This window comes from Netta rufina (assembly GCF_964035555.1).
Source record: "Netta rufina genome assembly, chromosome: 3".
Classification (NCBI taxonomy): domain Eukaryota; kingdom Metazoa; phylum Chordata; class Aves; order Anseriformes; family Anatidae; genus Netta; species Netta rufina.
The window spans coordinates 26,811,696-26,839,229 of record NC_140125.1 but is presented as its reverse complement, the minus strand read 5'-3'; the positions used below and the strand labels follow the sequence as shown (position 1 = coordinate 26,839,229).

At 39.5% G+C, this 27,534-nt stretch overlaps 2 protein-coding genes across 4 annotated transcripts in view; one reads left to right on the top strand and one right to left on the bottom strand.

The window, feature by feature from the left end:
* Positions 1-2,800, top strand: part of B3GALNT2 (beta-1,3-N-acetylgalactosaminyltransferase 2) — a 31,105-nt gene extending 28,305 nt beyond the window's left edge. For all 3 annotated transcript variants that reach the window (XM_084284629.1, XM_084284628.1, XM_084284627.1), the window contains exon 12: positions 159-2,800. In XM_084284629.1, coding sequence (XP_084140755.1) covers positions 159-293 — 135 coding nt within the window. In that variant the 3' untranslated portion in view covers positions 294-2,800. The remainder of the gene's footprint in view (positions 1-158) is intronic.
* Positions 1,532-25,319, bottom strand: TBCE (tubulin folding cofactor E). The gene is made up of 16 exons (XM_084284626.1): positions 25,100-25,319; positions 23,635-23,719; positions 13,720-13,909; positions 11,526-11,610; positions 10,740-10,839; positions 9,216-9,318; positions 8,229-8,305; positions 7,833-7,928; positions 6,358-6,422; positions 6,204-6,268; positions 5,607-5,759; positions 5,000-5,153; positions 4,374-4,442; positions 3,358-3,417; positions 1,915-2,006; positions 1,532-1,670 (listed from the first exon to the last, which is right to left on the bottom strand). The coding sequence occupies exons 1-16, from the start codon at positions 25,197-25,199 to the stop codon at positions 1,578-1,580; spliced, it is 1,587 nt and encodes a 528-aa protein (XP_084140752.1). The 5' UTR covers positions 25,200-25,319; the 3' UTR covers positions 1,532-1,577.
* Between the last annotated feature and the right edge of the window lie 2,215 nt (positions 25,320-27,534).

Below are 27,534 nucleotides of genomic sequence, written 5' to 3'. Positions count from 1 at the left end.
ATAGCTCTAGCAGCTCAGAAAGGGAAGTCTCCTCTACTTGGTGACCTTTGTGTGCAAAATGTATCGCCATAAACAATGAAGACCTGATTCTTGGAAGTAAGGTTTGTTGAGCACTGAATTCTTTCTAAGAACTATTGAAATTGCTGTCTCTCTAACAGGATAGTCTCTGGTTGTGTGAGAAGGCATGCGAGAGTGGTATGCTGTCTTCCCCTCAGTATTCTCCCCAGGAACTGAGAGAGCTCTGGAGAGCAAAGGAGCTGTGCGGAGATCCTTGTAGATGTGAGGAAAGATGAGGGACTTGCCTTGGATAACAGGGTAGCATATAATAAGGATGGAAAAGTGTACATCGGGATTCCTTCTTGGAATAATACAGAATATTAAGGTATCCTTTAATGTTGGGTTTCAACTAAAGCGTAACAATATTTGCACATCCCTTTTGATAATTACAAGTGGACTGATACTATTCATTTTCTATAGTATAGATGTTGATCTGACAAAAACCAAAATGTTTAAGATAAACAGTTTCCTTTTTATATGAAGTCAAAGACCTACTTGTAATTAATAAATGCACATACGAATGCCAACTAGCCTGTCTTTTGTAAATTGAAGTACTACTGATTTAACTCTGTATAGAGCCGTACCAGGATCCACTGGAGAGCTGTGCTTAGTACCAGGGCGTCTGGTAAGTCTTGCTGCAGCAGGTTCCATGCAGTTTGAGGGGTTGTTCTCATCTGTGCAGGGGCTGGGACAGCTAGGGTTTGGGATTTGTTAGGTTTAGTTTGTTTATACCATTATAATTTTAGATATATATATATATTAAAAAAATAAATCAAAGTTTGCTTATACCAAATCTTGAAGTACTGCAAACTTAGCCTGATAAGGAGGTTTTTCTGGTAGCTCTGTTATTATGTATGAATTTGGTGGTATACAAGTGAAAGTAAAATACAATTGAGGAACTGCACACTAAAGAATGTAAACTAAATATCAATGCCTTGCAGTATGCTGAGAACTTACTTATACTGTGGTATGTTAACTCTGCAGGTATAATTGAGGTTTGTCAGATTTTGACCTTAAGCACTCTAAGGCTGTGCAGATACTTCTACAGTTACCGCTGATTTACGTTTCTTTGCTTTAAGGTCTTTAGAAGTAGGTGAAAACAGCACAAATAGCCTCTTTCAGTGCAGCACTAATTTTGTTCTAGAGCTATTATAAGTGAGGACATCACAACCAGATCATGTATCAGTTCCATACAAATGAATTCTCACCACTGCAGTGGTAAGGTAGTATAAAATATTGGCAAAAGGGTTACCTTGAGTTTTATTTAATTGAAGACTTCAAGTACTATTTGGTGTCTCCCAGATAAGACACTTCAATCAAAAGCAAAGGCCTTCATAAAGATTAATTGCTAAGTCTAGGAGCTGGAAGTATTATCGTATAGTGCTCTGGTGCCACGTATGAAATTCGTGTTCTCCCACAGGTGTTCAGGCACATGTTGTACCTGCTGTCTGCAGGCAGTCCGTAACTCTCCTGCAGTTCCCATCTTGGTTTTGCCTTCAGCCTATCAAGGGAGCTCCTTGTTACCACCGTACTAGCACACAGTCTCCATTTTCTATTGAGTAAAACTGCAAAGGCTTTAAGTCGTTGTCTAGTTCAACTTCTTTTCCTGCCAGCTAGAATAAGAAAGGAAAAAAAGATTTCAGTTTAAGTCTTACCAGACCTCTGTTAATGTAAACCAAATTTAGATCAGGCAGTTGCAGTCAGGGAGGATCAGGCATTGAATCAGGTCCTAAATTAACAGCAGGAAGACTGCCCTCCTTAAGTGAAATCAATTTCATTAGGTAGTATTTTAGAACATGCTATTGACCTTTAGCAGCATGAAGTATTTTGTTGCTGAATTACCTAATTTTAACTCACTTTAGAACTTTCGTAGGACAGTTTCAGTTCTGAACCAGGAATTTTAAGTAGGCGATAGAGCAATCCTTTGACCCTTTGAATAGTCATGGACTCTGGAAAAGGGAAAGAAACCAAGTGGTTAGAAAAATGCTGCTACCACTGAGCTGTAGCGAAGTACTGGTTATTCAGCTATACTTGCTCATAGCAACAGTGAAAGGCTGTATTGCTGCTTCAGTTCTAACACTGCAATAATGTATTTTGTACCTGAAATGATAACTGCTAATGTCAAATTGAAAACGGTTCAATCTCTGGTGGGTCAGACAGAATAAGCTACTACCTTTGAAGCGTTTTGATCCCACATGCCAAATTAAAGTGTTATGGCTTCATAATTTACCTTTTTTGAGTTTGAATTTGCTACACACTAAACTAAGTGACCTTTGGGACATGTACCAGTCAGGTTCTGTCTGCTTGCAGCTGGTGACTGTTCCTTGAAGCTTTCATACCAGAAATTGGCTTTCCCAGCACAAATCAACGAATGTCACTGTGGAACTAGTGCCACTCTTAGAAATATTGCTACGTTAACTCGTCCCAACCAAATTGCCAGCAGAGTTGTATAGCGGTTTCTATTATGAAGTCAGTTACACGGCAGGATATTTTTTGTAATGGATCTTGAATGAGTAAATGTAGTTTGTTCCAGAGGTGATACCTGTGTTTGCAATAGATATACTCAATATTTTGGTTGAACTTTTACTTCTTTTGAAGCTTTACCTAAAGGCACAGCAATAGTGAGTTATTCCTGTAATACCACACATTGTACTTAGACAAATATTTTTCTATCAAACGTTTTTGTAAAAGCTGTATCTATCTGATTTTATGCAACTTGTGATAATAAATGTGATTTTTATTTTAGAATAAAGTTTGTGTAAGTCTGTTCTTTCAGACACCATTCTGCTACATCTCAGAGACTTCACTTTGATTTAGAACAAAGTCTGTTCATTTTGGTAGACACTACAGGCACTAACATTTCACAAAAGACAAATTTGATACAGGTCAGAATCAGATTTCTAATGTAATTTATAGCAATTTGTAAGATATTAGACATAAAAATCTATAACTGCAGACTACATAGTTGGCTATTACAACTTCATGTTCTTGTTACTGGGCAAATACACCCACCAGCTTTCATACCCATTAATTAGCCTCTGATTGCCTCATACACATTACATGAAACCAGCAGCACACATGGTGACACATGCATCAATTTTCAATTTTCAAACTGGACTGAAAGTAACTAACTGGGTGAAGGTCAGAAAAATAATGACTTTCTCACATGAGTTCTACCTTTGTCATTCCTTTATGTAACACAGTCTTCAGGAGCTGACAAAGCTAGAGGCAGCTGTCATTCTCTATTACAGTTATTTCAAAAGGAGCTATACATCTGAAACAAGAAAGAAGACTTCTTACCTGGTAGCTTTTTTTCTACTGGCTTCTGTTCAGGTTTGTCAGGACATTTAATTGTCAAAGCTTAAGGAGAACAGTAAAGCATTAGTGAATAAGGTAAGCCCTATTCTGTCAGAAGCACAAAGACTTCCTAGTCTGTTTTTATACACTTACCCCCCCAGCCTGATCTTCTCAATTACAACAGAGCCTGTGTCTGAGCAGCTATGATAGCATTTAGTTGTTCTCTATAAAGTTAAAATTAATTTTTCATTTTTATCATTTGTAAGTTTACCTAAAAGTGCTTCAGTTCTAGTTAACTTTTAAAAATAACCTGCAGTAAAATGTGAAACTGCCTACTCCAGGTTAAAAACCTGCTTTAAACTGTCTTAATTTCCTCAAAATATATTTGTATTATATTTTTAACTTAAAAAAATAACTAGAAATTAAGGCCCCTTAAGAAAAGTTTCTAGTATGTCTAGCCAACTACATTCCTTGTTCTATTTAGTTTTCCATCTAAACATTAGAATATAAGTGCCTTAAAATACTATTTTGGACATGGATTAAAAATATACAATCAATTCTATCAAATGGGAAACAAAGCTAAGTACATCTGGGATATTAATCTAGCTTAAATATGTAAACAGCCCCAACTACCAAAGCTAGCTTTAATTTTCTTGACTGTTCTAAAATTAAGAATCTAATAAAAAAAAACTATCAGAAAACAATTCAGCTGTTAAGGTTAAAATCTCAAATCTTTTCTGTGGAAGTCATTGAGACTATGAGAATAGAGTACTGAATTCCTCATTAAGTCTTATTTAAGAAAATAATTCAGGTTGGGTAGAGGGAGGAAAGGAGATGGTGTACAGAGAAGCAGGTATCTAATCCAAGTCATAGATACGCATATTGCTAAGAAACAGAATTACATGCTGCAACCCTGTGTCCTCTCAGAGGCTTTTGAATGCTTTGTTCTCCCTAAACACAAAATTTATAAAATATTTCAACTGCAGAAAGAATAATTTTGACCATTTCTGGCCTCTTACTCAGAAGCTGATTTTTCAGAGTCAAAGGCTGTTGTCCCTTCAGTTCTCCTTCTTCAGGTGCACCATATTCTGTGTGAAGGAAAGCGCGCATTGACATGAGCAGTTCTCAGACTAACACCCAACAGCAGCCCTAAGAAAAGCAATCAGTGTTGGATTGGGCACAAACCTGCTGCCTCAGCTCCCGCAGCAGCTGGGATGCTGCACACAAAGCGGTAGAAACACCGCACAAAAGCACGGGGCGCTGCAGGCATGATCCTTGACCAACAGCTCTGTGTATTTAGGAGGGAGTGGAGCAGGCAGCAGGCAGGCGGAGGTGCTGCCTGACACTCCCACCTCTAAGAGCCCCCGGTGCTGCAGCAGTAGCGCTCTGGGGCAGGTGCTCGCAGATGTCAGCTGAAGCAGTGAGCACAAGTTATGAAGCAGCAGAACCTGGAGGGGCGCAGCACTGTGCAGCTGCTCTGCAGCAGCAAAAGCCAGGTGCATGCAGGCCTGCCTACAGGTGGGCTTTACAAGGCAGGAGGAGCACAGGGAAAAGCCCCTGGCAGAAGGGAACAAACTGAAGAGAGAAAAATCAAGTGCTACCGCAATGCCAGAAGTGAGGAAATGCTCGTTTTACTTGTACTTACTAAGGCAAAGCGCTGCGTATCGGGGATGGGCAGCAAGAAATTCTTCACTCGGTTTGTTTCTCTCTGGGTTCCAATTCCCGCCAGCTGCTAGCCACTCTTTTCCAAATATTTTGCGATAATCAAGCTCTGCTCCTTTTCTTTCAGCAGGAAGGATCTGTACTGGCACGGGAATGGAGCACAATAAAATTATATGACTTTCCAGAAAAGAAAATCTATTTCATGACACTGACCCTTACAATCACTTCGATGTTCAGTACATGTTAGCACTACCAATAATCTTACAAACCCCATTACTAAGTACTAACTGATCCATAAATTCAGTACATTTTAAAGCTATTAAGAATCTTATGAGCTCTGTACCTCTACGTACTGTCTGATCCATAGATGAGTACCTAAGCCAAGACGTTAACTTGTATTATGATGCAGATATTTTTTGTAGCTACAGAAGAGATGCTGTTTCTGCCCTCTTTCATGCTAAAGGTGATGGAATAATCAGTACTTTACTTTTCTGAACACAATCTTAAAAGAAGATGAAATGAATTCCTCAGGCAATGATTTAAAAACAATTTTTCCATAGACTTATGCAATTTGTTGATGCATCACATACCTCAGACTTGTTCAAAACCTCCAGTTGACCTATCTTGGCAATAATTAGCTGTCTCAGGGTCTCCGGGTTCTTCTCTGTGTCCATCAAAGGGTTATTGTGACACTGCAGTGACCGCAAACTTGGCAGTTTCTCAAGCTCATTGATTGATGACCACTGAAATGGAGGGGAACAGTCTTTTGAGGAAACATAAAGCATACTTCATTTCAGAACAATAAACAGTAACAGTGACTTTTCCTGTACAATGGCCATGAAAGAAACTGTTCTTTTGGTCAGCAGAACCAAGTACTTTCATCCTGTTCTTACATTTAATTAAAAAACTAAACAGACCAGGGACTACTCAGCATTTTAGATCGTTAGAATTCCACAAGAAGAATTACGAGGTAGAGGAGGGATAGGACTAACTACCACAAACCTGTTTAACTGAGATGCCAAGAATCTTTTAAAATTCTAAATCATCCCTCTGTGTTGATCAAGGAATTCGGTAGATGCCTCAAGATCTTACACAAGCAATCAAAAAAATTGTGAGCAAATTGTGAGTTACTCTTAAACAAAGATAGATGCATATGCAGAATGCAAACCCACCACAATCTAACCTACCTGTGATATTTTATTGTCATTTATTGCAAGGCGCTTTAATGAAGGAAACATTTTAGTCTTGCATCCTAGGAAAAAGAATAAGTTTACAGACAATAACGAAAACTTTAAAAAAACAGAATTATAAAACTATAAATAAATTGCTTCTTTTACATACCAAATTCACTATCAGGAAAGTGTATGGAAGATATTCCAGTGTTTCTAAGTATTAGCTGTTCTAATCTGAAATTTAATAGATACAATGATTACTGTAATTGGTACAGAACATTTTTTTGTAAAGGAATATACTTTTTTTTTTTTTTAAACAAAGATCTAATAAACTTTTGGCAGTTATATAGATAGTACCCACACTTCAGAGAATACTTTTTTTTCAAGGAATAAGTACAATAATTTCAAGCTTTCAAAATAACTCCTGGATTTGAATGGTGTGATTTGCCATATGTTTTTTTAAAAATAGGCTGTTAATTCCTCATGGCTGCTATTTTGGCGTACAGCTCAAGATAATAATTCTGCAAATTAACAACACTCTTTCATTAGTCCCACAATATTCCATTCACTGGAACTGAAGTGCTCTTTTAAGAAGGGACACTACTTTTAAGAAGGAAAGTGCTCTTTTAAGAAGGAACACTACTTTCCCTGGATAAGCCCCAGAGCAGCAAATCATAGTTCAAGCCCATAAATACCATAAAGACATTGCTACTGAGTGTACAGTGAAACAGAATAATCTGTGTAAAGGGTACCACCACACTCACTTAACAAAGTGAAAATATGTTTATGTAATGCAGTATAAAAATTATACTTTTTTCTTTTTTAAAAAAAATTGAAGTACACATCTTTCAAAGTCTTTAAACTATCCTCAAAAAGCACATGAAAATTCCAAAGAGAGTCCTTGTGCAGGGGACCCGCCAATACAAACACAGTGACATGCTACTACCAGTAGAGTAACCCCTGTAACCTTCACCATAGTTAACAATCACAAGCAGATGACAGAGAAGCAGCAGAATTATTGCCAGCTCCCTCCAATCTCACTGTATTTTGCTTTCTTTACAAAGAACAAACAGGTAGGGAGCATGGGTGTAAACTGCTGTTGGAAACTGCCCATCACCAGTGATCTTTAATGTGACAGCCTCAAGAGTAACACCTGCCAACAAGCTGTCCACCAGCATTCTGCAGACTCAAACAACCACGAGATGGCTGCGCAGCTACTGATGAACCTCTACGACACTGTCATGGTCAGAATTTTTTTCCTAAAAAGCCACTTCTGTATCTTTTTTGCTTTGCCAGACCAGAAAAACTCTACAGTCCTGTTATCTTGGATACAAAGGAGCACATACTAATACATAAAGAACTTTGTAATGTGATAAATTACTTTAGCTTCATAAGTATATAATAAAAATCTCATAACAAACAGCTTAAGAATGTCTTGCTTATGAAAGATAAAAAAATAAGACTATATTAATGTAGCTCAATTAAATAACGCAGTTACTCTCCTCAAGAGGGCAAAATGCTTCTATTTCAAGAATCCATAAACCTTCAATGCAACATCAAAATGATCACATTTCCATTAACAAAAACTATGGAGATGAATAAGAACAAGACAAAGAATTTCCAGCAAATTTGTTTAATAGCTACCTGGGGAGATATGCTATCTGATGCAGCTGATCTCCATCCAGTAACTGGTTGTCTGAGAGGTCTAACAATTTCAGGGTCTGCAGGACATTATCGGGCCTGCCACATCAAACAAACAAATAAACAAAATCAACAAACCCGCACCAAACAAACAGAAAATTAAAAAAAAAAACCACGTTTAGTTATTTTTTAATGAAAACACTATTTTTTTAAGCATATAACTGCATGCAAGTAATTGCTTACTTATTCAAATGTTTTGAAGTACACCACATGAAGCTTGCACCAATTATTTTACAGTTATGTCATGGTGATGCAATCATTACAGGAACGTAGCTCTATCTGCTATCTGACTTTGCAGTACATCACTCACAAAAGGCTCATGTACGTTACATGTCTTACCTTTCCAAAACTGTAATATTATTAGAAGTAAGGTACAATTCTTCAAGTGCTGGCCATCCTTGAGCACAAACAAGGACCTAAGAGCAAAACTTAATTTAATATAACAGAAGTTGAGAAAAATTATTCCAGAAATTACACTTTATGCAGATTTCCTCAGAACATATTCGGAACAAATTTTAGTTTTCAAAACCAGAAATAAATACTGGAGATTGCCTAGCACTTCCTTTCTTCCACCTGGTGCTTTCCTGTGTCTAGGTCTACAAGCACAGATGAAATCAAACAGGTTCTGCACAGTCACACAATCTGTGGTTCCAAACTTGTAGGACGGCACTACTGAGATTGGCTTCATGGGCCCTGTAGCCCCATGTTAAATGGGCTTATGGGCTCAAATGCTAATGTATTTGAGAACAGGACTTCATCCTTAGTGAAACAAGATACTAGAATAGAATCATTTAAATGTTTGCATATTTCAGTCCCTGAAAAAAAAAAAGTCAAAGCTTTGTTTATTCTGTGCTGTGTCTGTGTTGCATGTAACTAGGTATCACGTATTTCAAGCATTTTCTGTAGATGCAAAGACACTAAGCCAATCTCATGCTGATGCAAAGTGATGCCAAAACAAGTATTTCATGTCATACTGACCTATGTTCTTTCTCTTTGCATTTGTTCTATATATGCACTAAAATATAGATAAACTTTTACTAAGTACAAGGAAACAAATAGTATTCAACCTTGGGAACATGAAATTAAATTTTACTTCAAAATGCTTAAAAATGACTGGTTAATTTACAAATGTAAATGAGGTTAAACATTTTTTTCATTAGACTCTAGTGCCAATATAACTTACATTTCCAACTAATACAGTTAAGTCACAGCACCTTTTCTGAGGATGACTACACTTCAGAAGAAGAATATAATGTATAATATTTAATGTGCTTTACTTGTTTTAAAACCTACCAATATAAATGAAAACAAAATCAAGGTTTTTACCTCTGTCCATGTTATCTCAGTCTGATTAAGTGCCAGAACCTTCAGTTTTGAAAATACATTAGATACAGAAATTGATGTAGATGGAAATTTCATTTTGTTTTCACTGTGTAAAAAGAATAATTATCACCATAAACTTAAATAAACACAATTATTTAAGTCACTAATTTGGAATTATGTACTAAGTACAAAAATAATGTAAGCATTTAAAAAAAAAACAACAAACACTGACATTGTTTCACATATTTAAATATATTACAAAATATTACTTATATTCAAACTTTTTTCCTCATTTACTTTCCCAATTCAAAAATGCATTTTTATTCATCTATGGTTTCCCCCGCCCTTTTCTTTCCCTAAATTTTGAATGTGAAAAGAATGATTTTCATTAATACTAAATGAAACAAAGTCTGATTTGGGGCTTAAACTCCTTAATGTTAATTGAAACTATCTAGATTGAAACAAAAAGTATGTAAAACAAAAGGATTTGATAACCATTGTCAACAGCAAAAAATATTACTATCAAATAGTTAAAAGATTCAAAACTGGAGACTTCAAACTAGTTTTCTTAATCTGCCCTCCAAAGACATTTGTGTTTCTTTCTTGAAGTATGATCTACCTGTATATTAAGACAAAAAAAAATTCTCGATGTAGTTACACTTACATATTTGTAAGTAATTTTTTCCAATTTAAACAAGCTTTGAGAGAGCTGCTGGAAAACTATCAATTTTATTCTTCCAACATTCCCTGCACAAAAAAGTCATTAACAGACTTACTTGGTTATGTCTTTCTTTTTTAAAGTAAACTCTTAGCAGAAGGCCAAAACAATTAAAAAAAAACAAATTCAAGCTATTTCAGTTTGTAGTCATAAGCTTCAAATTCCACCATCATTTCCATTTTGCATTCCAGTTTCATCACAAATAAATCACAAATAACTTCTGAAAACCTGTTAGTCTAGGCCACACTTCTCAACAATGAAAAAATGAAATAATTATTCTATTGAATTTAAATAAATTTTCCATATTCTCATGTATGCTGATAATAATAAATGACTGCGTATGCTTCATGCAAAGTTAGATCCTAACTTTACAAATAGCACCCAGGTTGCAACACCTGTTCAGTGCTAAATGTTAAAGAAAATGGAACACCTACAACTATTTAAAAATCGTTTTTGTCACGTTAGCTATAAAAACAAATACAATAATTGTGCTTGCATTGTTATTATACTAACATGGCATTTATTTCAATTTAGCTTACATCCCTTTGAAATTATTTTAGCTGCACTGTGTGTACTGCACAATGAAGGCTTTGGAAGCTGGTAATAGGACAACAGAGATCACATACATGAACACATGCATTCGTTGTTTAAGGACATAATGAAAAAAAAAAAATATTTAAAAACTTAGCTCCAATTAAAACCAGTATTGAGGCATTCAACTATCTTATGAACGTTGACCTCGTATCTAAAAGAGCCTCTTCTTTTTTGTTCGTATCCCCAAAGGTACAGAAAACCAAATATGAATATACCTGATATTAAGTGTTTCCAGATTTGGAACTTGAGAAGCAATATCTGTGACTGTATCCCAAGATGACAGCAGATTTTTTGATAGATTTATATGTCTGATATCTGAAATTCCATATTAAGAAAAGAAACATCTCAAATCTGAACTTCCTTTTTCAGACACTAGAATTAGGGTGTTTGTTTTTTTAATCAAATAAGCAGAAATAGAATACATTTGTTTGCCCTAAGAGGTACTACCATTCAGTTACAGCAAATTTTACATTGCTCTGTGGTACAAAAATGACTTAAGAGAGCTTAACTTTACAAATCTAAAAATGGATTAATTTTTGTATTGATAGGAATTCTTACCAATCCTTACAAATGAACAAATACGCTTTCTATTTCTCTAATATAGCTACAACATGCAGTACGCTGAATACATTATTAGTTATATATTTGAAACCTGTGGTACCTACCGAACCTATCAACTGTATTTTTATGTGCTTATCTAATCTAGAGTAAAATTTAAAAAATCGCGATGCTGGAAACGTCAGTCACAGTAACAACCTATGACAACATTGTTTATTTTCACCCACAGTCTGCATTCCTTCTCAAAAGTTGTAGGCTTCTACATTTTAACTCTGCAAGCATTGAAATAAGCCTCCAAACACAAACTATGGTTTTAAACTTTTTTTTTTTTTAATAAAAGGATAAAAATACAGTTCCTCATTCTTTGAAGTGAACACTTGGAATGCTAAAATATATACTTTTTTTGTGGTATCATATTATACAGCACCTTCAAAAAAGGATACTAGCACATGTTCTGCTGATTTCCTCCTTCTGACCAGCATGGCTCACTGCACACTCACGCACCGAGATATCTACCAGTAGGTTCAGCTGGCTAAATGAGAAAGAACATTCTGTTAAGTAATCCTTGAACAGAAATAACATAATATTATGAAAATAATATTTTCATAAATAGCTCCTTTAGAACTTGGAATTGAGGTGCTGGAGCATGTCCAAAGATGGGCAACGAAGTTGGAGAAGGGTCTAGAGAACAAGTCTTATGAGAAGCAGCTGAGAGAGCTGGGGTGGTACAACCTTGAGAACGGGAGGCTCGGGGGAGACCTTATTGCTCTCAACAACCACCTCAAAGGAGGCTGTAGTGGGGTGGGGGTAGATCCCAGGTGACAAGCAATAGGACAAGAAGAAATGACCTCAAGTTAAACCAGGGGAGGTTCAGGTTGGTTATTAGGAAAAAATTATTCACTGAAAAGGTTGTGAGGCACTGGAACAGGCTGCCCAGGGAAGTGGTTGAGTCACCATCCCTGGGGGTATTCAAAAGATGTGTAGATGTGGTGCTTAGGGACATGGTTTAGTGGTAGCCTTGGCAGTGCTAGGTTAACAGTTGGACTTGATGATCTTAGAGGTCTTTTCCAACCTAGATGATTCTATAAATCAACACTGCACATTTTAGTATCTTTCCTAGATATTTATACTTCCTTGGATTCTTATACTGCAAAGTAGGTCTGGTTGAATCACGATTTCTTCCTTTTCCCCCACCTTCCTCTTCCCCTTCACTCCCCTCTCCTCTGCCTCCTCACAAAAAAAAAAACCTGATACTTATCCAACTGTAAAAAAAAGTCATAAAACAGACACACTGTAGCTATGCAAACTGGAATTTAGAGTTTCCAAGTTAAACGTGGTTTTGGTAATAATTTCTGCAAGAGGTTCTAAGTTATTTAAGCATTTTATATATATATATATATATATATATTTATTATTATTATTATTATTTAAATAGCAGTTTTGACTGCTAAGTATGTTCTGGGAGGCAAAGGGAGTACATCAGTGGTCCCGGAGAGGAGACTGCCACCTACTGAACTGTTACCTCTCTGGTACTGGAGGTCATTAGAACTGCAGTCTACTACACATCATTATGTTATTTGTTTTTTCTTACCCTCCCAGATAAATGAGCATTGACAAGAACTGACTGAGAGATGAATTTACTAGCAGTACAGTGACTTTCTGCTTTCCTTCTCTTAGTTACATAGTCAGTGCTGATGTGATTAAACAAAGATGAAACAAGAAATACTGTACAATACTCAGAAAATACAAAAATCCATCTATTTTTAAAGGACCACCAATGTGTACAGGTAAACATAATGCTATAGAAGACATTACTGATAATATGCAGATCATCCTGTGTGCTATCCAAATCTTCAGTTTACCATCCATTCATTGAAATCTGAAGCAAAAACCCTGTATTTGCAATTGTCTATTGTATTAAATTTGTTCTCCATCAATCTCAATCACATGATATTTATCATTCAGCAGGAACCTGTTCTCTGTCCTGCTGTACTGCCACATTAAAATAAACATGTACCAACATGATAAAGAACGGCAGTATTTGTAGACCCAAAGTTACTTGAATGTAGTTTGCATGCAAGATCTTGACTAATATAACAAGAAATTTCAGAGTAAGTTTAGGGGCAAGAAAACCTGCCATTTCACCAGATCCAGTCTACATGTAATTACACGTTGCTGCCAAAAGAGAAATGTACCTGTTTCCCTCCATGCATTCTCCTTGAATTTTCCAATATGGCAACTGTGTGGTTGCTGTACAACTTGAGCTAATTCACTGATCCAACGGAAAACTAACCCACAAAACAAAGAATGGTTTCATACTAGAACAATGAGCTGAACCAGCTCACCTTTTGACATAACATCAGATCTCGTGTTCAAGTAAACAGCAGACACAGAGAAAGGGAACAAGCAAGGTTATCTCTTGGCAGTCACATCAGATAAAGAGCATCATGTGAAATTAGACAATTTGTATCAGAAATTTCAAATAACCTTTTAATTCATCAACAACTTTCTTGAACGTTCTTAGAGGAAATAGTACTCCAAGAACTATGGAATAATTACCCTAACCATTGAGGAACATATACTCTTTCTTTCCTTATGGTTGAACAGCAACGTATCCTAGATTTTCATATATTACACTTGCCTTTGTTGTTCTGCAATGGAATCCATGCCAATAAGTTCCACGGTCTTCTTTCCCAGTACTAATGTATTCTTTGTCCCATTTTGAACATCTTGCTCCTTCAGCCCGTATCGGTCCTTTACTGCAGTGAGAAAATCTACTCCAAAATTTGCCTTGTTTGGCCGGATAAATGATCCTCCTCTGGGATGCCTAGAAAAGAACAGCCAGGAAACAGTGAAATATGAAAAGTTATCAAAAGTATGATAAAAAAGAAAGTCTAAAAATTACTGATTATTACTTTAAGAAAAATACCACGAACCAAAGCAGTCAAAGGGATATTTTACAGGCTGATTTTAGAGCACCACTCCTGCTCAGTGAAACCAGGCAAGGCTTGCAAAGTATCACTGATAGCACTTGAATGTTATGAGAACTGAAGCACCACATCTCCAAACGTGCTTACACATCAAGATTACCACGCCAGTGCCATTATCAGAAATAACCATTCCATTGTTTCCAAACTCACTATGTACTGAGTTTTCCCAGAAAAGTAGTTTCTACCTATGGACAGACACAAACAGACCTAAATCATATGACAAACTTGTCTGGAGCCTTAGCTCAGCTTATGGCTGAGGAATACTCAGAATAGTAGGAAGAAGAGAGGAATCAGAATAGTCAGCATTCCCTCACTATATTTCACTTGAATAATTCACTCATAATTCTAAGAGAATGCAGTTTTGTCAAATGACATAAGATGCAAATTGTACCTCTTGTTATACTAACTCAAACTTAAAAAAAAAAACAACAACTAATACTAACTTGGTCAAATTTTGAAAATGAATATTTAACAAGATTACCTGGCTAATGCACATTCTACAGAGTCCTATGAAGTTTCTTAGTTTTCCTTTGAGCTGAAAAACACATGACAATTTCTCGCCATGCAATTGCTTTGACAATTTCTATCAAAACTAGAAAGGAAATAGCAGGATGAACTGGCAAAGACAAGTTGTGGGAATGGTATCGCGGAACAGATGGAGGACCTGATAGGAGGATCAGCCAGAAAACAGCAGGAAGAAAATTGGTAGTTATGATTACCTGCCTGCCTTCCAGCTGAGAAGAGCACTGACTCTGGTTGGAAAGTACTCAGGAGGATGAAACCACTTATGTAAATAAAACTCCTCTTTTCAAAACAGCGTGTAAACGTCAAGTGGCTCATTAGCAAACCATAATATACATCATCAACTCTACAGAGTCCAAAATTCTCTCAGAAAAACAATAACCAGAGGCCATGAATCCTATGGACCTATTGCAAGGAGATAGAATAGCCTGGGCACCATATATTTACATTTTTATTAAATGATCAGTACTGGAAATTGTCTGTGCCAGCTTTATTCATTAACATTTCTGGTATTTATTTTAGTAAGTACTCTCATAACACAATTAAAGAACCGGATAGAACCAACGTATTATTTACTTTAAAACAATTTTCAGTCTAGTTTTGTAGCAACTAAGTTTAGAGTACAATGGTTACAAAACATGCAGACAAGCACATTCACCCAGAGAATGTGAAACCAGTGTGAATATTCATATTCAACAGGCATTTTCAATTACCTGTTTTTGATTTAGTAAACCTTTCTTAAGCCCTTCCTTCCACTTCTTTGAAGTTCTTCATAGTTTGCAAACATTTGCTTAGTTCAAACGTCAAATTTCCTCTAATGTAAAAATCACGCAACTTCTTCTTAACAACACTGCTTTAAACAACAAATCACATTTTCACTGCCTTAATTATAACATCACTTACACGTGATGTACATCACTCCTACACTTGCATTTACTTAAGTCAAACAGCTTTGTAGATGGCAGATGCTGCAAGATTCCACTAGGGTCTCCATACATAACATTTCTTGTTCTGTTTGCCTGTAGTTTACCCTATATCCTGCTGTATGTTTATTTTGAAATCTGCTATTCCTTCTCCTATCACCTCGACTTTCCCTGCTTTGTCATCTCCATTCCTCTGCACTCAACAATCCTGCTGCTCACTCAACCATTCTGCTAATTCCTTCCTCTCCCCAACCCTCTCATCAGAGCTAACATAGATGCCCACACCTCCAGCCTTCTCGTCATGCCATTTATGCTTGGCATAGCCAAGACCTTTGGGTCTCTCCATCACCATGCCCCTTCCTAAGTCCATTTCTGTCCTCTCAAGTCACCATTTCCATGCACTCCTCCGTCCTCTCATTGTCTTTGCAGAAACCAGTTCTAACCTCAGGGAAATAAAAATAAAGAAAATCAGACATTTTGCCTCCTGCTTTCTTAGGCACTAGGGTAATTTGAAGCTATACAAAAAGTATGGTGCACTCCCTCTCTCAAGCCCATCCTGTTTTTTTTATTTGTTTGTTTGTTTTGATTGTAGGAAGATCATAGGGGTTTTCTCTCCTGCTACCATCACTTCTGAGTACTGTTGTGGTTTAACCCGGCTGGCAGCTAAACACCACGCAGCCGTTCGCTCACCCTCCCGCTCCCTCTCTGGGGATGGGGGAGAGAAACGGGAAAGTGAAGCCCGTGAGTTGAGATAAAGACAGTTTAATAAGACAGGAAAATAATAACAACAACAATAATAATAACAATAATGATGATAATAGTACTACTAATAGTAATGTGTATGAAACAAGTGATGCACAAGGCAATTGCTCACCACCCACTGACTGATGCCCAGCCTAACCCCGAGCAGTCCGGTCCTCCTCCCTTGGCTAGCCACCCCTATATATTGCTCAGCATGACCCCGTACAGTACGGGATGCCCCTTTGGCCAGTTTGGGTCAGCTGTGCTGGGTCTGTCCCCTCCCAGCTCCTGCTCACCCCCCGCCTGCCCACTGGCAGGACAGAGTGAGAAGCTGAAACGTCCTTGGCTTGGTGTAAGCACTGCTCTGCAACAATTAAAACATCGGGGTGTTATCAGCACTCTTCTCATCCTAATCCAAAACATAGCACCCTACCAGCTACTAGGAGGAAAATTAACTCTGTCCTCACTGAACCGAGGACAGTACTCTGTCCCTTTCAATGCTATCTTACGTAATAAATACTCAAATCCATTCCACAGCCTAAGTTTGTTTCCATTTTATTAATTTGATCTACTTTTTTCAAGAACTGTCAGAGAGAAGGACAGAAAAGGAGATGCTGCAGTAAGAACCTATTTTCAGGCAAAATGACTACATGTGCGAGGAGAGAGGTCACTTACCTGCAAGTTGTTTTCCCTAAAATACACTGCCTGTATTAAGTTTCACGCTAGGGAGTACAAGCTGTACAAGACCAAGCTGTACAAACCATACATATGTATCACACAGCCCATGTACAGCACTCGGACTCGTGAAGAAGCACACCAACCAGCCATCACTCTCCACAACGGGGAAACAAGAAGTTATTTAGACAGTTCCTAGCCCAAGGAGTCACCCAGTGTGCACATTGGATGGTTGGACGTGAGTACTAATCATCAACCTGACTTAAGCTGAGCGTTTGGAAGCCAGAGAACAGGGATTTCGCTCTGATGTGTGCAGAAGGTCCGAGAACCAGGACAATGCACGGCACAGAAGTGAAGTGGCTGAAGGTGCACCCCAGTGTCCTTAAGCAGGAAACCTGGAATATGCCCAAGTGGGGCTCTGACAACCAGCTGGCTCTGGTTAGCAAGTGACACTTCTTACTGGCTTTTAAAATAGGCAGGCTGACCCCAACTCGGAAGACTGCTTGTAGGGCACTTTCTACTCCCGACTCAGTAGCCTGAAGCAATACAGCCCATCTGCTGGCATGCTCGGGGCCCTTGAAGGGTACTCATTAAAATTCAGGTAAGCTACCAGTTTCTGCTGTTTAACCATTTTCCTGAGGGAAAAAAGAAAAAAGAAAAAAAAAAAAAAGAGGAAATTGGCATTGTTCTTCTTTGCTAATGAAGAACCAAGCAGAAGTGTTGCCTATCATCACAGGTACGTGACGGCTCCTCAGGTGCCCGTGGATGTCACACACTTGCACTTCTCAGTGCTCGAAGCACAACACTGCTCTGCCAACAGGCATAGGTGTGAGCATGCCTCTCAGCCAAGGAGACACCTCGGCTTTATCTGCCTGGATGGTAAAGGCAGATGGAAGGGTGTCTTCGCTCAGTACTGGCTGTTTCACAACAACTGCCTCAAGGCAATTATAACCATGGCTGGAGGCATACACCCTGCACGGCTCAGAGGGTGTCACCAATTAGAGCTGTTTGAAACCGTGCCTATCTCCTGCATGAGCTCTAAACAGGTCTTTGCCTTTAAGGGGAAGGTCCTCAACAGATCAGACTCCTTTTAGAAGAATCTACACACTTTGGTAAAGAAAGCCCGTCCAATTTGTTTTTGAATAGAGACTGTGATAGCTGCGGCATCAAACAGGGCTTGTAAGGGACACCCAGGACTGATCTGCTGTGGCGTATCAAGTTCCTGACTGCACAGCAGAAGCTCTGCAAGCATCAGCAAGTAATTGAAGTTCTCCCAAGTTTACCTCAGTCACACAGACATGAAAGCCGAGTCTGAGCTTCCACAAAACAAGGAAAGAAAAAAAAATAAAACCACGACATCTGCAGCTCCAGATGCTCATCTGAAGGCTCTGCTGGTGCACACGACACATTTGGATAGTGGTTAGGGCCAGCAGTTTTGTTTCAACACCTTCCCACTGCCAGCAGAGAGCAGAAATCTCAGCTGGGTACAGCACCACACAGTGAAACAATCCAAATCTCCTATCTGAGATCTTTGGAGGCTAAAAGCAATCTTGGGAATGCACGCTCCCCTTATTAAACTGCTTTTTCTTCATAGACCCTAAAATCAGATTGACATCTCCCTGTATTTGAAGCTTTTGTTTGTGTTCTAAGCAGATATTCCTGGAGGTGAATCTGTCATTCCTGAAGGAGAGAGAGTTTATTTTAATATAAACAGATCTTTTTTTTTTTAGGCAGGAACATAAATGCCATGCAAACAGTAACAGCTGATGGTCACAAGTGCTGTCTGTAAATTTAAAAACATGCCCCTCACAACTGATAAAATTCACTGAAGAAGAAACTGAAAACATGTAATGCCTTTGCAAGGCTAGCTTGGCATTTCTGGACTACAAAAATATACAGGAGTCCAAATTCCCACCAGAAGAAAATAAAGCAAAGGGAAAAAAACAAGTCCCAAAGAGCTGAGAAGCAGCTGCAATTCTGCCTGGCTGAACGCATCACAGAAGCAGGTTTTACAGTTCCTGCACTCCCCTCCTTTTCTCTGCCTTCCTCTGAAAGGCAACCCTGGGGAAAGAGGGTACAATTTAATGGGGCCAACACTTCTAGCAGTAGCATCAGCTGATAACGCCAGGGTTGTGGGGTTGTTCTTGGGATAGGCCACCGTATTGATGCCAGCCCAGCATAGATGCCCACTCAGCACAGCGCACTGCTCAAATTAATCAAATTTGATTAATCAAATCAAATAAAATCAGGATTCCTCTATAAAGAACAAAGCTATTCTTTAGCAGGAGAGAACACATCCCTTCCAACTGTGAACTGAAGCACTCGGTGTGATAAAACAGGATGTCACTCCCAACTCATGCGGTAAGCGGCAAAGTATGTCAGCTAGCACAGGGGAATCCAAACATCTCACTGCCAAAATGGTGTGGACAAAAACCAGCTGCTAAAACAGCCATGCACGTGTAAACACTGCATGTGAATGGGATACCTGAACCTGTCTGAGAGGATGTCTGCATGGTTAAGGAGGAAGATGACCCTTCTGCCAGATTAAGCTGTAACCAGGGAATTACACAGAGACTTTTTCTGGGGGGGGGGGGGGGGGGGGGAGAATCGGAGTGGGGTTGACTTAGCTTGAAAGGAGGTATGACAGAAAGCAAAACATCTGTACCCAGGGGGAGAGAGAAGAAGGTACAAGACCAGCAGTCAAGACCTGGTCTGCAGCTGCCAAGTCACCCTGCCAGCAGCATGACCTCTCCCTGGCCAGACAGAGCTGAGGTGAGCCCATGCCTAATGAGGGGACGGAGGTGGTGGAGAGCAAGCTGTATGCCTGACACCTCAACATGCAGGTGGGAGCCTGGGGGTGCCTCCTACCCACACACACACACCCCAGCAGACTGCAGGAAGCAAGGCAGGGACATGAAAGCTGGAGGGGCTGCGTCTCCCAGGGGAGGTGCACGCACCTAGGGGGCTCGCAGGCCCAGGGCAGGTGTCCCCGTAACCCACAGCCACCAGGGCAGGACACCCATGTCACTGTGTGAAAGGGAGTGTGCGGCCAGAACTTCACCTTGAAAGCACACCCCGGTTTCATTGCTGTGTGTGCATTTTAACACTGCTGTAAGGCTTGATTATTCACATCTCATTTCTCGAGGCGCTGTAGAACACAGCCTACTTTATTAGATGATACACTAGTGCGGGTGACAGGTAAAGTAACAGCTTCCTCAGTTATTAGGAAACAAGACTTTATTATCAGGAAGAAGAATCACAAATGCCACTAGAGTATGCATTGTCATTTCCAGCTACTCCAGATTTGATAAACACACTCATGACGTCTGCGTGTTTTGAAGCACTGCTGTGTTGTTCTTTGGTTCTCAGATTCTTAAGAAGTTGAATTTGTATCACATAAAATATGATTCAGACATACATATTGCCATGAAACATATGAGTTTAGGTAGTGTTTCCACAAAACATACTACACAGACTATATACAGCTGTCTGCAGACCTACTGATTTATCCAAATGAGGACTCCTAAGAAGATCCTTTGGGAAGGAAAATTTCATATTGTTTTATTTTCTTCCTGTGATGTCATCTTGAAATATCACTGTGAAAGATTTTTTTTTAAAGCACCCCTTTCAAAATTACCTTAGAAATAATTAAAAATAAAAGCTTGTCTTTTCATTGCATTTGTTTATAGTTTAAGGTACTCCATCAGCTGCTTTTGCTTATCAGAATTCAAGGAGTTAGAGAAGCAGACTTCTAAGCAAAGGGTACTACTGATAAGGTTTGATTATATACATATCTATATATAAAATTTCTGTTTTATGTATGTATATACATATATACACATTACAAAGAAACAATGTAAAAGTTTAAAGTTTACTACTATTGTTTTATAAACAAAAGAGTTGATACTTGAAGGTTTTGTTTTTTAAATCATCTTCTTGACAAAATAAGGTATTCACTTATACAGAGTTACGTCTGTTCTCTTGATCTTCAGAAATACTCCAGAAAACAGAATACAAAGAACAGGTATTGTATGAACAGCATATTCAAAGATGAGTACATTTAGGGCTGTTATGGTTATGGGCAGCTTCATTCAGAAAGCAGATTTTTTACAACAAGAATTGAGAGTGTTCTCTGAGCTCATGTTTCCTAGGAGCATACTAATGACTACTTGTATTAGTTCTCCTACAGCAGAAAATAACTAGTTTTAACTTGGAAACTGCTTCAATTGAATTCAAGGCATTTAAAAAGGAATTTCTGCTAACAAACTCAGAAGACACTGTTGTCTAAAGACTGTTTTCTATTCTTAATCTAGGAAAAATCCAGGAATGTTGAATTTCTTCTCTTCCACCAGAAATGTCCTTATCCTCCTTAAGCCTCACCTTATTTTTGTCTTTTTTTTCCTTGTACCTAGTGAATCAGTTCTTGTATTTCTTTGTTGTTGTTTTTTTTTTTTCTTTCTTTTTTTTTTTTTCTCTCTAAAGACGATATTTTGTGTTATCATCTCATTTTCTCATAATGAGGTCTCTAGGGCTCCCACCATACACAAATGTGGAAGTTAAGAAGACAGACTAAGAACTCTGATTTGCACTACTAAACACAATCTACCTCTTCCCTGTTTGGCTAAGGTTGGCAGAGAATATTCCCAAAAAGGATTTTGAAATAGCTACTTCTTAGTTTTGAATTATTTAATAGGTAAATTCTGTTGATTCAGTCTGAGACCAAACAACTCTGCCTGATGGTTTGAGAACAACTTTCATGTGAACTGATAGCAGAGTATATTCTCTAACGGGCCTGGAACCACTATCAGGTCTTGACACAAGTACAGAAGCCTCCTCTGCTACCTCAGGGTATTCCATTTGTCCCCCTGGAGATATTTCAGCAGATACAAGACTTTTTCACAATATAGAAATAATAATTTTGATCTCAGTTCTTTTTCTTCTGTGTGTCATACGGCAACCGTGCAGTTCTCTCAGTCCCTTCCATACCATTGAGCTATAATTCAGGTCAGAGAAGGTGCCAAGACTCATCTGCTCATAAAAATGGAAACAATCACAATTTCCACAAGCTGAAAACACGTGCTCTAGAGTTAGCAAACACATGCACCATGACTACATGTTTTTAATTATTATTTTGGAAGAAATTCACAGGAAGAACTCTTTCCGTTGAATCATCCATTCAGAGCAAAATAGATATACATATATACTACCTCCAGCTCAGAAAAATCTTTGAACCGTGACTAGCTAAAGCTAGCAAGACTGTTGCTACGTACTTTTCTTGTTCTTTCATGCTCTTCCAGTCATCTGCTATTAGCCAGTATCAGACAAATCTTTGTACTGACTTCATTCAGCCAGTCTTATGAACTTCATTCACATGCAAGTTGGAGAAAAAAAAAAAAAAAGGACAATTTGCTTATCTTCTCATCGATGACTTTAACTTTCTCAGCATAATTAACACAAGGAATTAATTTCAGAGAAGCCTTACATTTTCCAACAAACCAAAGCAAACACACATCCTAAAGCAAGACCACAGATAACATATTTTCTTTTGTCATTTTCCTTCAGGATGAACTGAAGGCTTTTGAAAATCTAAGTGTTCACTGTCACAGAATTTGATTTATATTAGATTTATTTTACTTAAATGAGCACTCACAAAGTTAGGAACAAATAGCAATCAAACTGCCCTTTTACAGTTACTACCAGCCTATGAACATAAGAGGAAGACAAAAACGACGTATAAATCTTGTCTCCATTTTGCCTCATTCATGTATGACCAGCTGTGATCCATTGGTCAGAACAAACATCCATGTAATGCTGCACCCCTTCTCCAAAAGCAGCCAAAAGAAAACAGTTGGGGTAAATGTAAAAGCAAGGCAAGTATTTTGATAAAACCTCAGTATTCTCTTATCCTTCACCAACTGTCTGCTCTGGAACTTACTGAGCTAGCAGCCCGCAGTATTTAAGAGTCATTACTGGACTTTTCTTCTATGAATTCATCCAGGTATTTTCTTTAACTCAAACTTTCAGCAGTTGCAGTGGCCCCTGACATGGCAATCAACAGCTTGCAGCTGTTTGCCCTGGAGTCCTGCATTCCCCAATTTCAAATGTGTTAAGTGCTTGAGTCTTCAGCATTAAATACAATGTATGCATACACTAATTAAATAAAAATAAAAGCCCACACAGCTACATTGTGTTTTGCATCCATTAAACACAACTGAACTTACTTAACAGTTACTGAGTGGTTCAAGTATCAATCCATCATTATCCTTTACTTGGTAGTTTCCCTTAACAATATGCATGCAAGTCATCTTAAATCCAAAACAGTACCTGAGACGGTTAATACAGACCAATACTTCACTTACATAAGAAAGGTAAGTAGGACATACTGATTTTCTTACTGAAGTAGAAGATAAAGGCCTGCTAAGGTAAGACTAACAATATCCAAGAAAATCACATTTTATTACCCACCTCTGAAACCAGGACTTGTATTTTCCAACTGTTTACTGCATTCTAATCCCTATAACTGGATCAATAACAATGGAAGAGCCTTTATGGCATAGCTGGTCACAGCATTCAAATTTATTATCTTTTTAAATATCAGCCAATTGATAACAAAAGGATTTGCCTGAGAAATTGACCAAGAGCATTTTCCCATAACCATATTGATAATATGCAGAACATGGTAACAGTGGGAATCAACTCACCTGCATTTAAAATACTGTGTTCCTTCGTAGGTACCATCATGTTTTCCTCTCTGAGGATCATCCCATTCCACTCCAAGCCAAATTCCTGAAAAATATGGTAGATACGTTTTCAAACGTAAGACACCATAGCTCTAGAAACATCTAGAAACATCTGAAGTTCATCTAGCCTAACCTTCCTTCTCAAAGCAGAAGATTATGACCAGTGCTAGATCAGGTTAGACAGTTAAGTCTCTACAAAGCCAAATCTTGAAAACCTCCAAGAAGAGAGTTTCCAACCTCTCTGGGCAGCCTATTCCAGGGCTACGTTGTTTCTGTAGTGGAAAAGATTTTCCTGATGTTCAGTCTGAACCTTTCAAGACACAGCTTGTGGCTAGTGCTCTTTGTTATAGAAGAATTTGGCTTTGTCATCTTTATTACCATATTTCAAACGCCCATAGGCAACTATTTGATGCCACCTAACTTCTCTTCTTTACCATGCTAACCAAGCCCAGTTCCCTCAACCTCTCTTCACAAGACACATTGTCCATGTCCTTGACCCCATTGGCAGCCCTCCACTGGATTCTCTCCAGTTTATCCGCATCCCTCTTGAACTGGGGTAACCCGAACCAGACACATTATTCCAAGCACAACTTTATCAAGAACCTCCACCCTCACAGGGGAGACAACAGCTTCCCTTCATTTGTTGGCCACGTTCAGCATTTTAAGGTAACCCAGTAACATGGGCTTATTTCACACTACATGCAGAAATTCTTACTCCTGGAATTTCTTAGGCCCACTCCTAAATTTCACGGAGCTTGCTCTGGATTGCAGTTCTGCTTTTTGTTACATCAGCCAGCTAAGGGTGATCTGGGTTTTAACTTGGAAGCTAGATAAACACAAGGTGGATGAAGGACTGTTACGTGGGTTGCTTTTTGTTACACCAGCCGGCTGAGGGTGATCTCTGTTTGTTACCCATGACACTGACGTTGCGCGATACAGACCCCAGAATTACTTCTGGGTTCCCTGTACGTTACGGGTACCAGCCAGATGTCATGTCATGGATTACCATGCTTCTGCCTGACCGACCCGCAGACTTTCAGCCCGCTTAACAACCCTTCCATCTTGGATTTACCTAGCTTCCAAATTATATTTTTATTCGAGACTGTGTAAGAAGCCTTATTAAAGTCAAGGGATGCTATATCCCCCACACGGTTTGCCCACGTTCCCCATCCTACCACCACAGGGGTAACCAGGCTGGCCCAGAAGGACCCATCCCTGCCGACCACCATCCCCAGCTGCCATTTTGTCCCTCGTACACCTGGAAACGCGTTCCTGGGGCACAAGCCCCGTGACTTTTACGGGCTCTGGGGCGATGCTGACGAGCCTACAGCTCCCCGGCCACCTCCCCGGCCTCCTCTACCCTCCTGCAGCCTCCTCACCCAGCAGCCGCGGCCTCCCCGAGCGCTGCCCGGTGCCGCCCACCTACCCGCCGCGCCGGGCAGGCCGCCGACGTACCGCACGGTCGCGCGCTCCGCGCCGCACAGCACCCTGCGCCCCAGCGCCTCGCCGGGCGGGCGGCCGCTCATGGCGGGCAGGGCGGGGGCAGCGCACGCAGCAGCAGCAGCAGTAGGAGCAGTACCAGCAGGAGCAGTAGCAGCAGCAGTAGGAGTAGGAGCAGTAGGAGCAGCGCCTGCGGGCCCCGGCGCCTTCCGCGCAGCGCAGATTGGCAGCACCCGCCCCGCCCCGCCCCGGCGCGGCCGCCATTGGCCCGAGGCGCCTTCGCGCCCGCGCCGTGTGGCATTCTGGGTAGTGTAGTTCAGCAGGGTCGGGGGTTCTGCGCGGGCTTCATGTGCGAGAAAAGCAGTGAAAATAATAATAATAATAATAATAATAATAAAAGCAATGTAAAAGAAAAGGGGAAAAACAAAAACAAAACAAAACAAAACAAAACAAAACAGAGCCAAGCAGCACAGGTCGGCAGGCACCGACCACTGACAGTGAGCGAGTGGCTTTCGGAGCAAAGCAGGGGCTGGAAGGAGCGAGCACAGGCATTGCTCAGCACAAGGGCGAGGCAGGCGGACAGGACAGGGCAGGACAGGACAGGACGGGAGGAAGGGAAGGAGAATGGGACAGGACAGGACAGGCTGCCCGGCTGGGGTGCTCTGCAGGGACACAGCGCTGGGCCCTCCTGTCACAGCCCTCCTGGCACAGAGCCTTTGCCTTTGTAACCTGGCGTGAAGCAGTCCACACACGGCACACCTGGTGCTGCAATGTTGATTACAGGCGTTTGATAACACCGGTGTATTGAAGCAACACTGAACTGTGTGGCACAAAGCAGCTGCTCCCCAGAGGGGCCTGCCAGTGAAGACCTTTGTGCCTTCACCTAAAAGCTTTCTTTGCCAAAAGTAGGTGAGTTTTCCAAGGCCACCTGATATCTCTGGGGGTAAGTCCAAGTCCATCTTCCACACCTTTGGTGGTGGTGCCCTCTCACCCAGTGCTCCGTCAGCTCCCACAGAGGGCACCCTCAGAGCAAGGCTGTCCAGTTTTCAGTGGTGCAGAAGCTATCTACACAGACCGTGGTACCAGGATGTCAGCAAAAGCAGTAGCACTAAGTCCTCTTGCTCTTCATTTTTGACTTGTTCACTGCTCCCAAGTGCAAACCTGAGAGCATGTATTAGTGTGAGGAGTTGAGCTCCATCTTGCTAATTAGTGTGAAATAGAGTTATTTTTTATTTTTATTTTTTTTTCTTCTCCCTCTTTATCAGATATGCTTGTCTGAATCACCAAAGAAAAGGCATTTTCTGTCAGAAAGGAATCGGGGTGGCCAGACCTGTAATTGTAACCAATCACTTTTCTCTTGGCCTTTATGGCTTCTTTGGGTTTTTACTTACATTAAGAGTTTTGACCTTTAAAATAACTAAATAAAAAAGTCAAAATGTTTAGTAAAACTTACTTTCTTTCACACGCCTACAGAGCAGTACATTGCACTGTCCTGCTCAGTTTTGTGGCTGGATGCTACTCTATGCAGCAGTTGCAGTATTAGCAGTACATGTTCTTGTAAAGGGAGCGTTCCCTCTGCTCTACGTCCTTCCCCCTCCTGCAAATTTCTTTCTCAAAATTCCCCTACTGTGCTTCCAACAGCAGTCCCAACAATGTGGAACATCCTTAACTTCATTATTAATAGTACTGCAAAGCCAGTTGCAATATTTTTATTAATCCTTATGAATTATTGTCAGGCTGTTTTCCTAAATTACATGTTTATTTGGAACAGCACTCAGTATGCTGAATATTAATGGGCCAGAATGGAAGAGTAAGTGATCTTACACTTCTTTCCTGCACGTCAGGAAAGGTGCTTAAAACAATATTTTTCACCACCTTTGTGACCCTAACAGCATGTTTATAGACAATTTAGGCAGTCTTAAAACCTGTGTATGTATTGCTGAATTTCTGTATTTAGTATTTCTAAGATGATGCTGAAAATAGCATAACTTCCTGTTTATTCTATTTCTTTCTACTTATTGTTTCTTCTGGTTTAGCACTATAATCAACAAACAGGTACAGTTTGTCCAACATACTTGGTTTTATTTGATCAGCAACAGGACAATGCAAATAAAACAACCAGACCGATGTAACATTTTCACCTTTTACTAGACATACAAGCTCCGCATTTTATAAGTGCCTAAGTAAAAGATCGTTCTTCACAATTTCTTTAACATTCACTTTGGTTGACTTGAAATGCAAGAAAATGGGTTTAAAGCACTCTTTTTACATTTCTAGGAATAGCAATGACAATTCCTTCAAAAGGTTTTTATCGTGTTTTACTTTTTAATGGTGTTTTCGCATCAGGCTGTGTAGCACTGTCCCATCCCACCTGCAAAAAGAACGTAAGTAGCAATAGGTTCTTCAGTTAACTCCCACAGT

What these genes read in the sequence shown, in the direction of transcription:
- TBCE (XM_084284626.1), bottom strand. Translation starts at nt 25,199, where the DNA reads ATGAGCGGCCGCCCGCCCGGCGAGGCGCTGGGGCGCAGGGTGCTGTGC. An exon ending in AGGTTTTGAACAAGTCTGAG is followed by an intron (nt 5,154 to 5,606) that starts GTATGTGATGCA and finishes GTGCCAGTACAG; the next exon opens with ATCCTTCCTGCTGAAAGAAA. An exon ending in TGTCCTACGAAAGTTCTAAA is followed by an intron (nt 1,671 to 1,914) that starts GTGAGTTAAAAT and finishes TTCTTATTCTAG; the next exon opens with CTGGCAGGAAAAGAAGTTGA.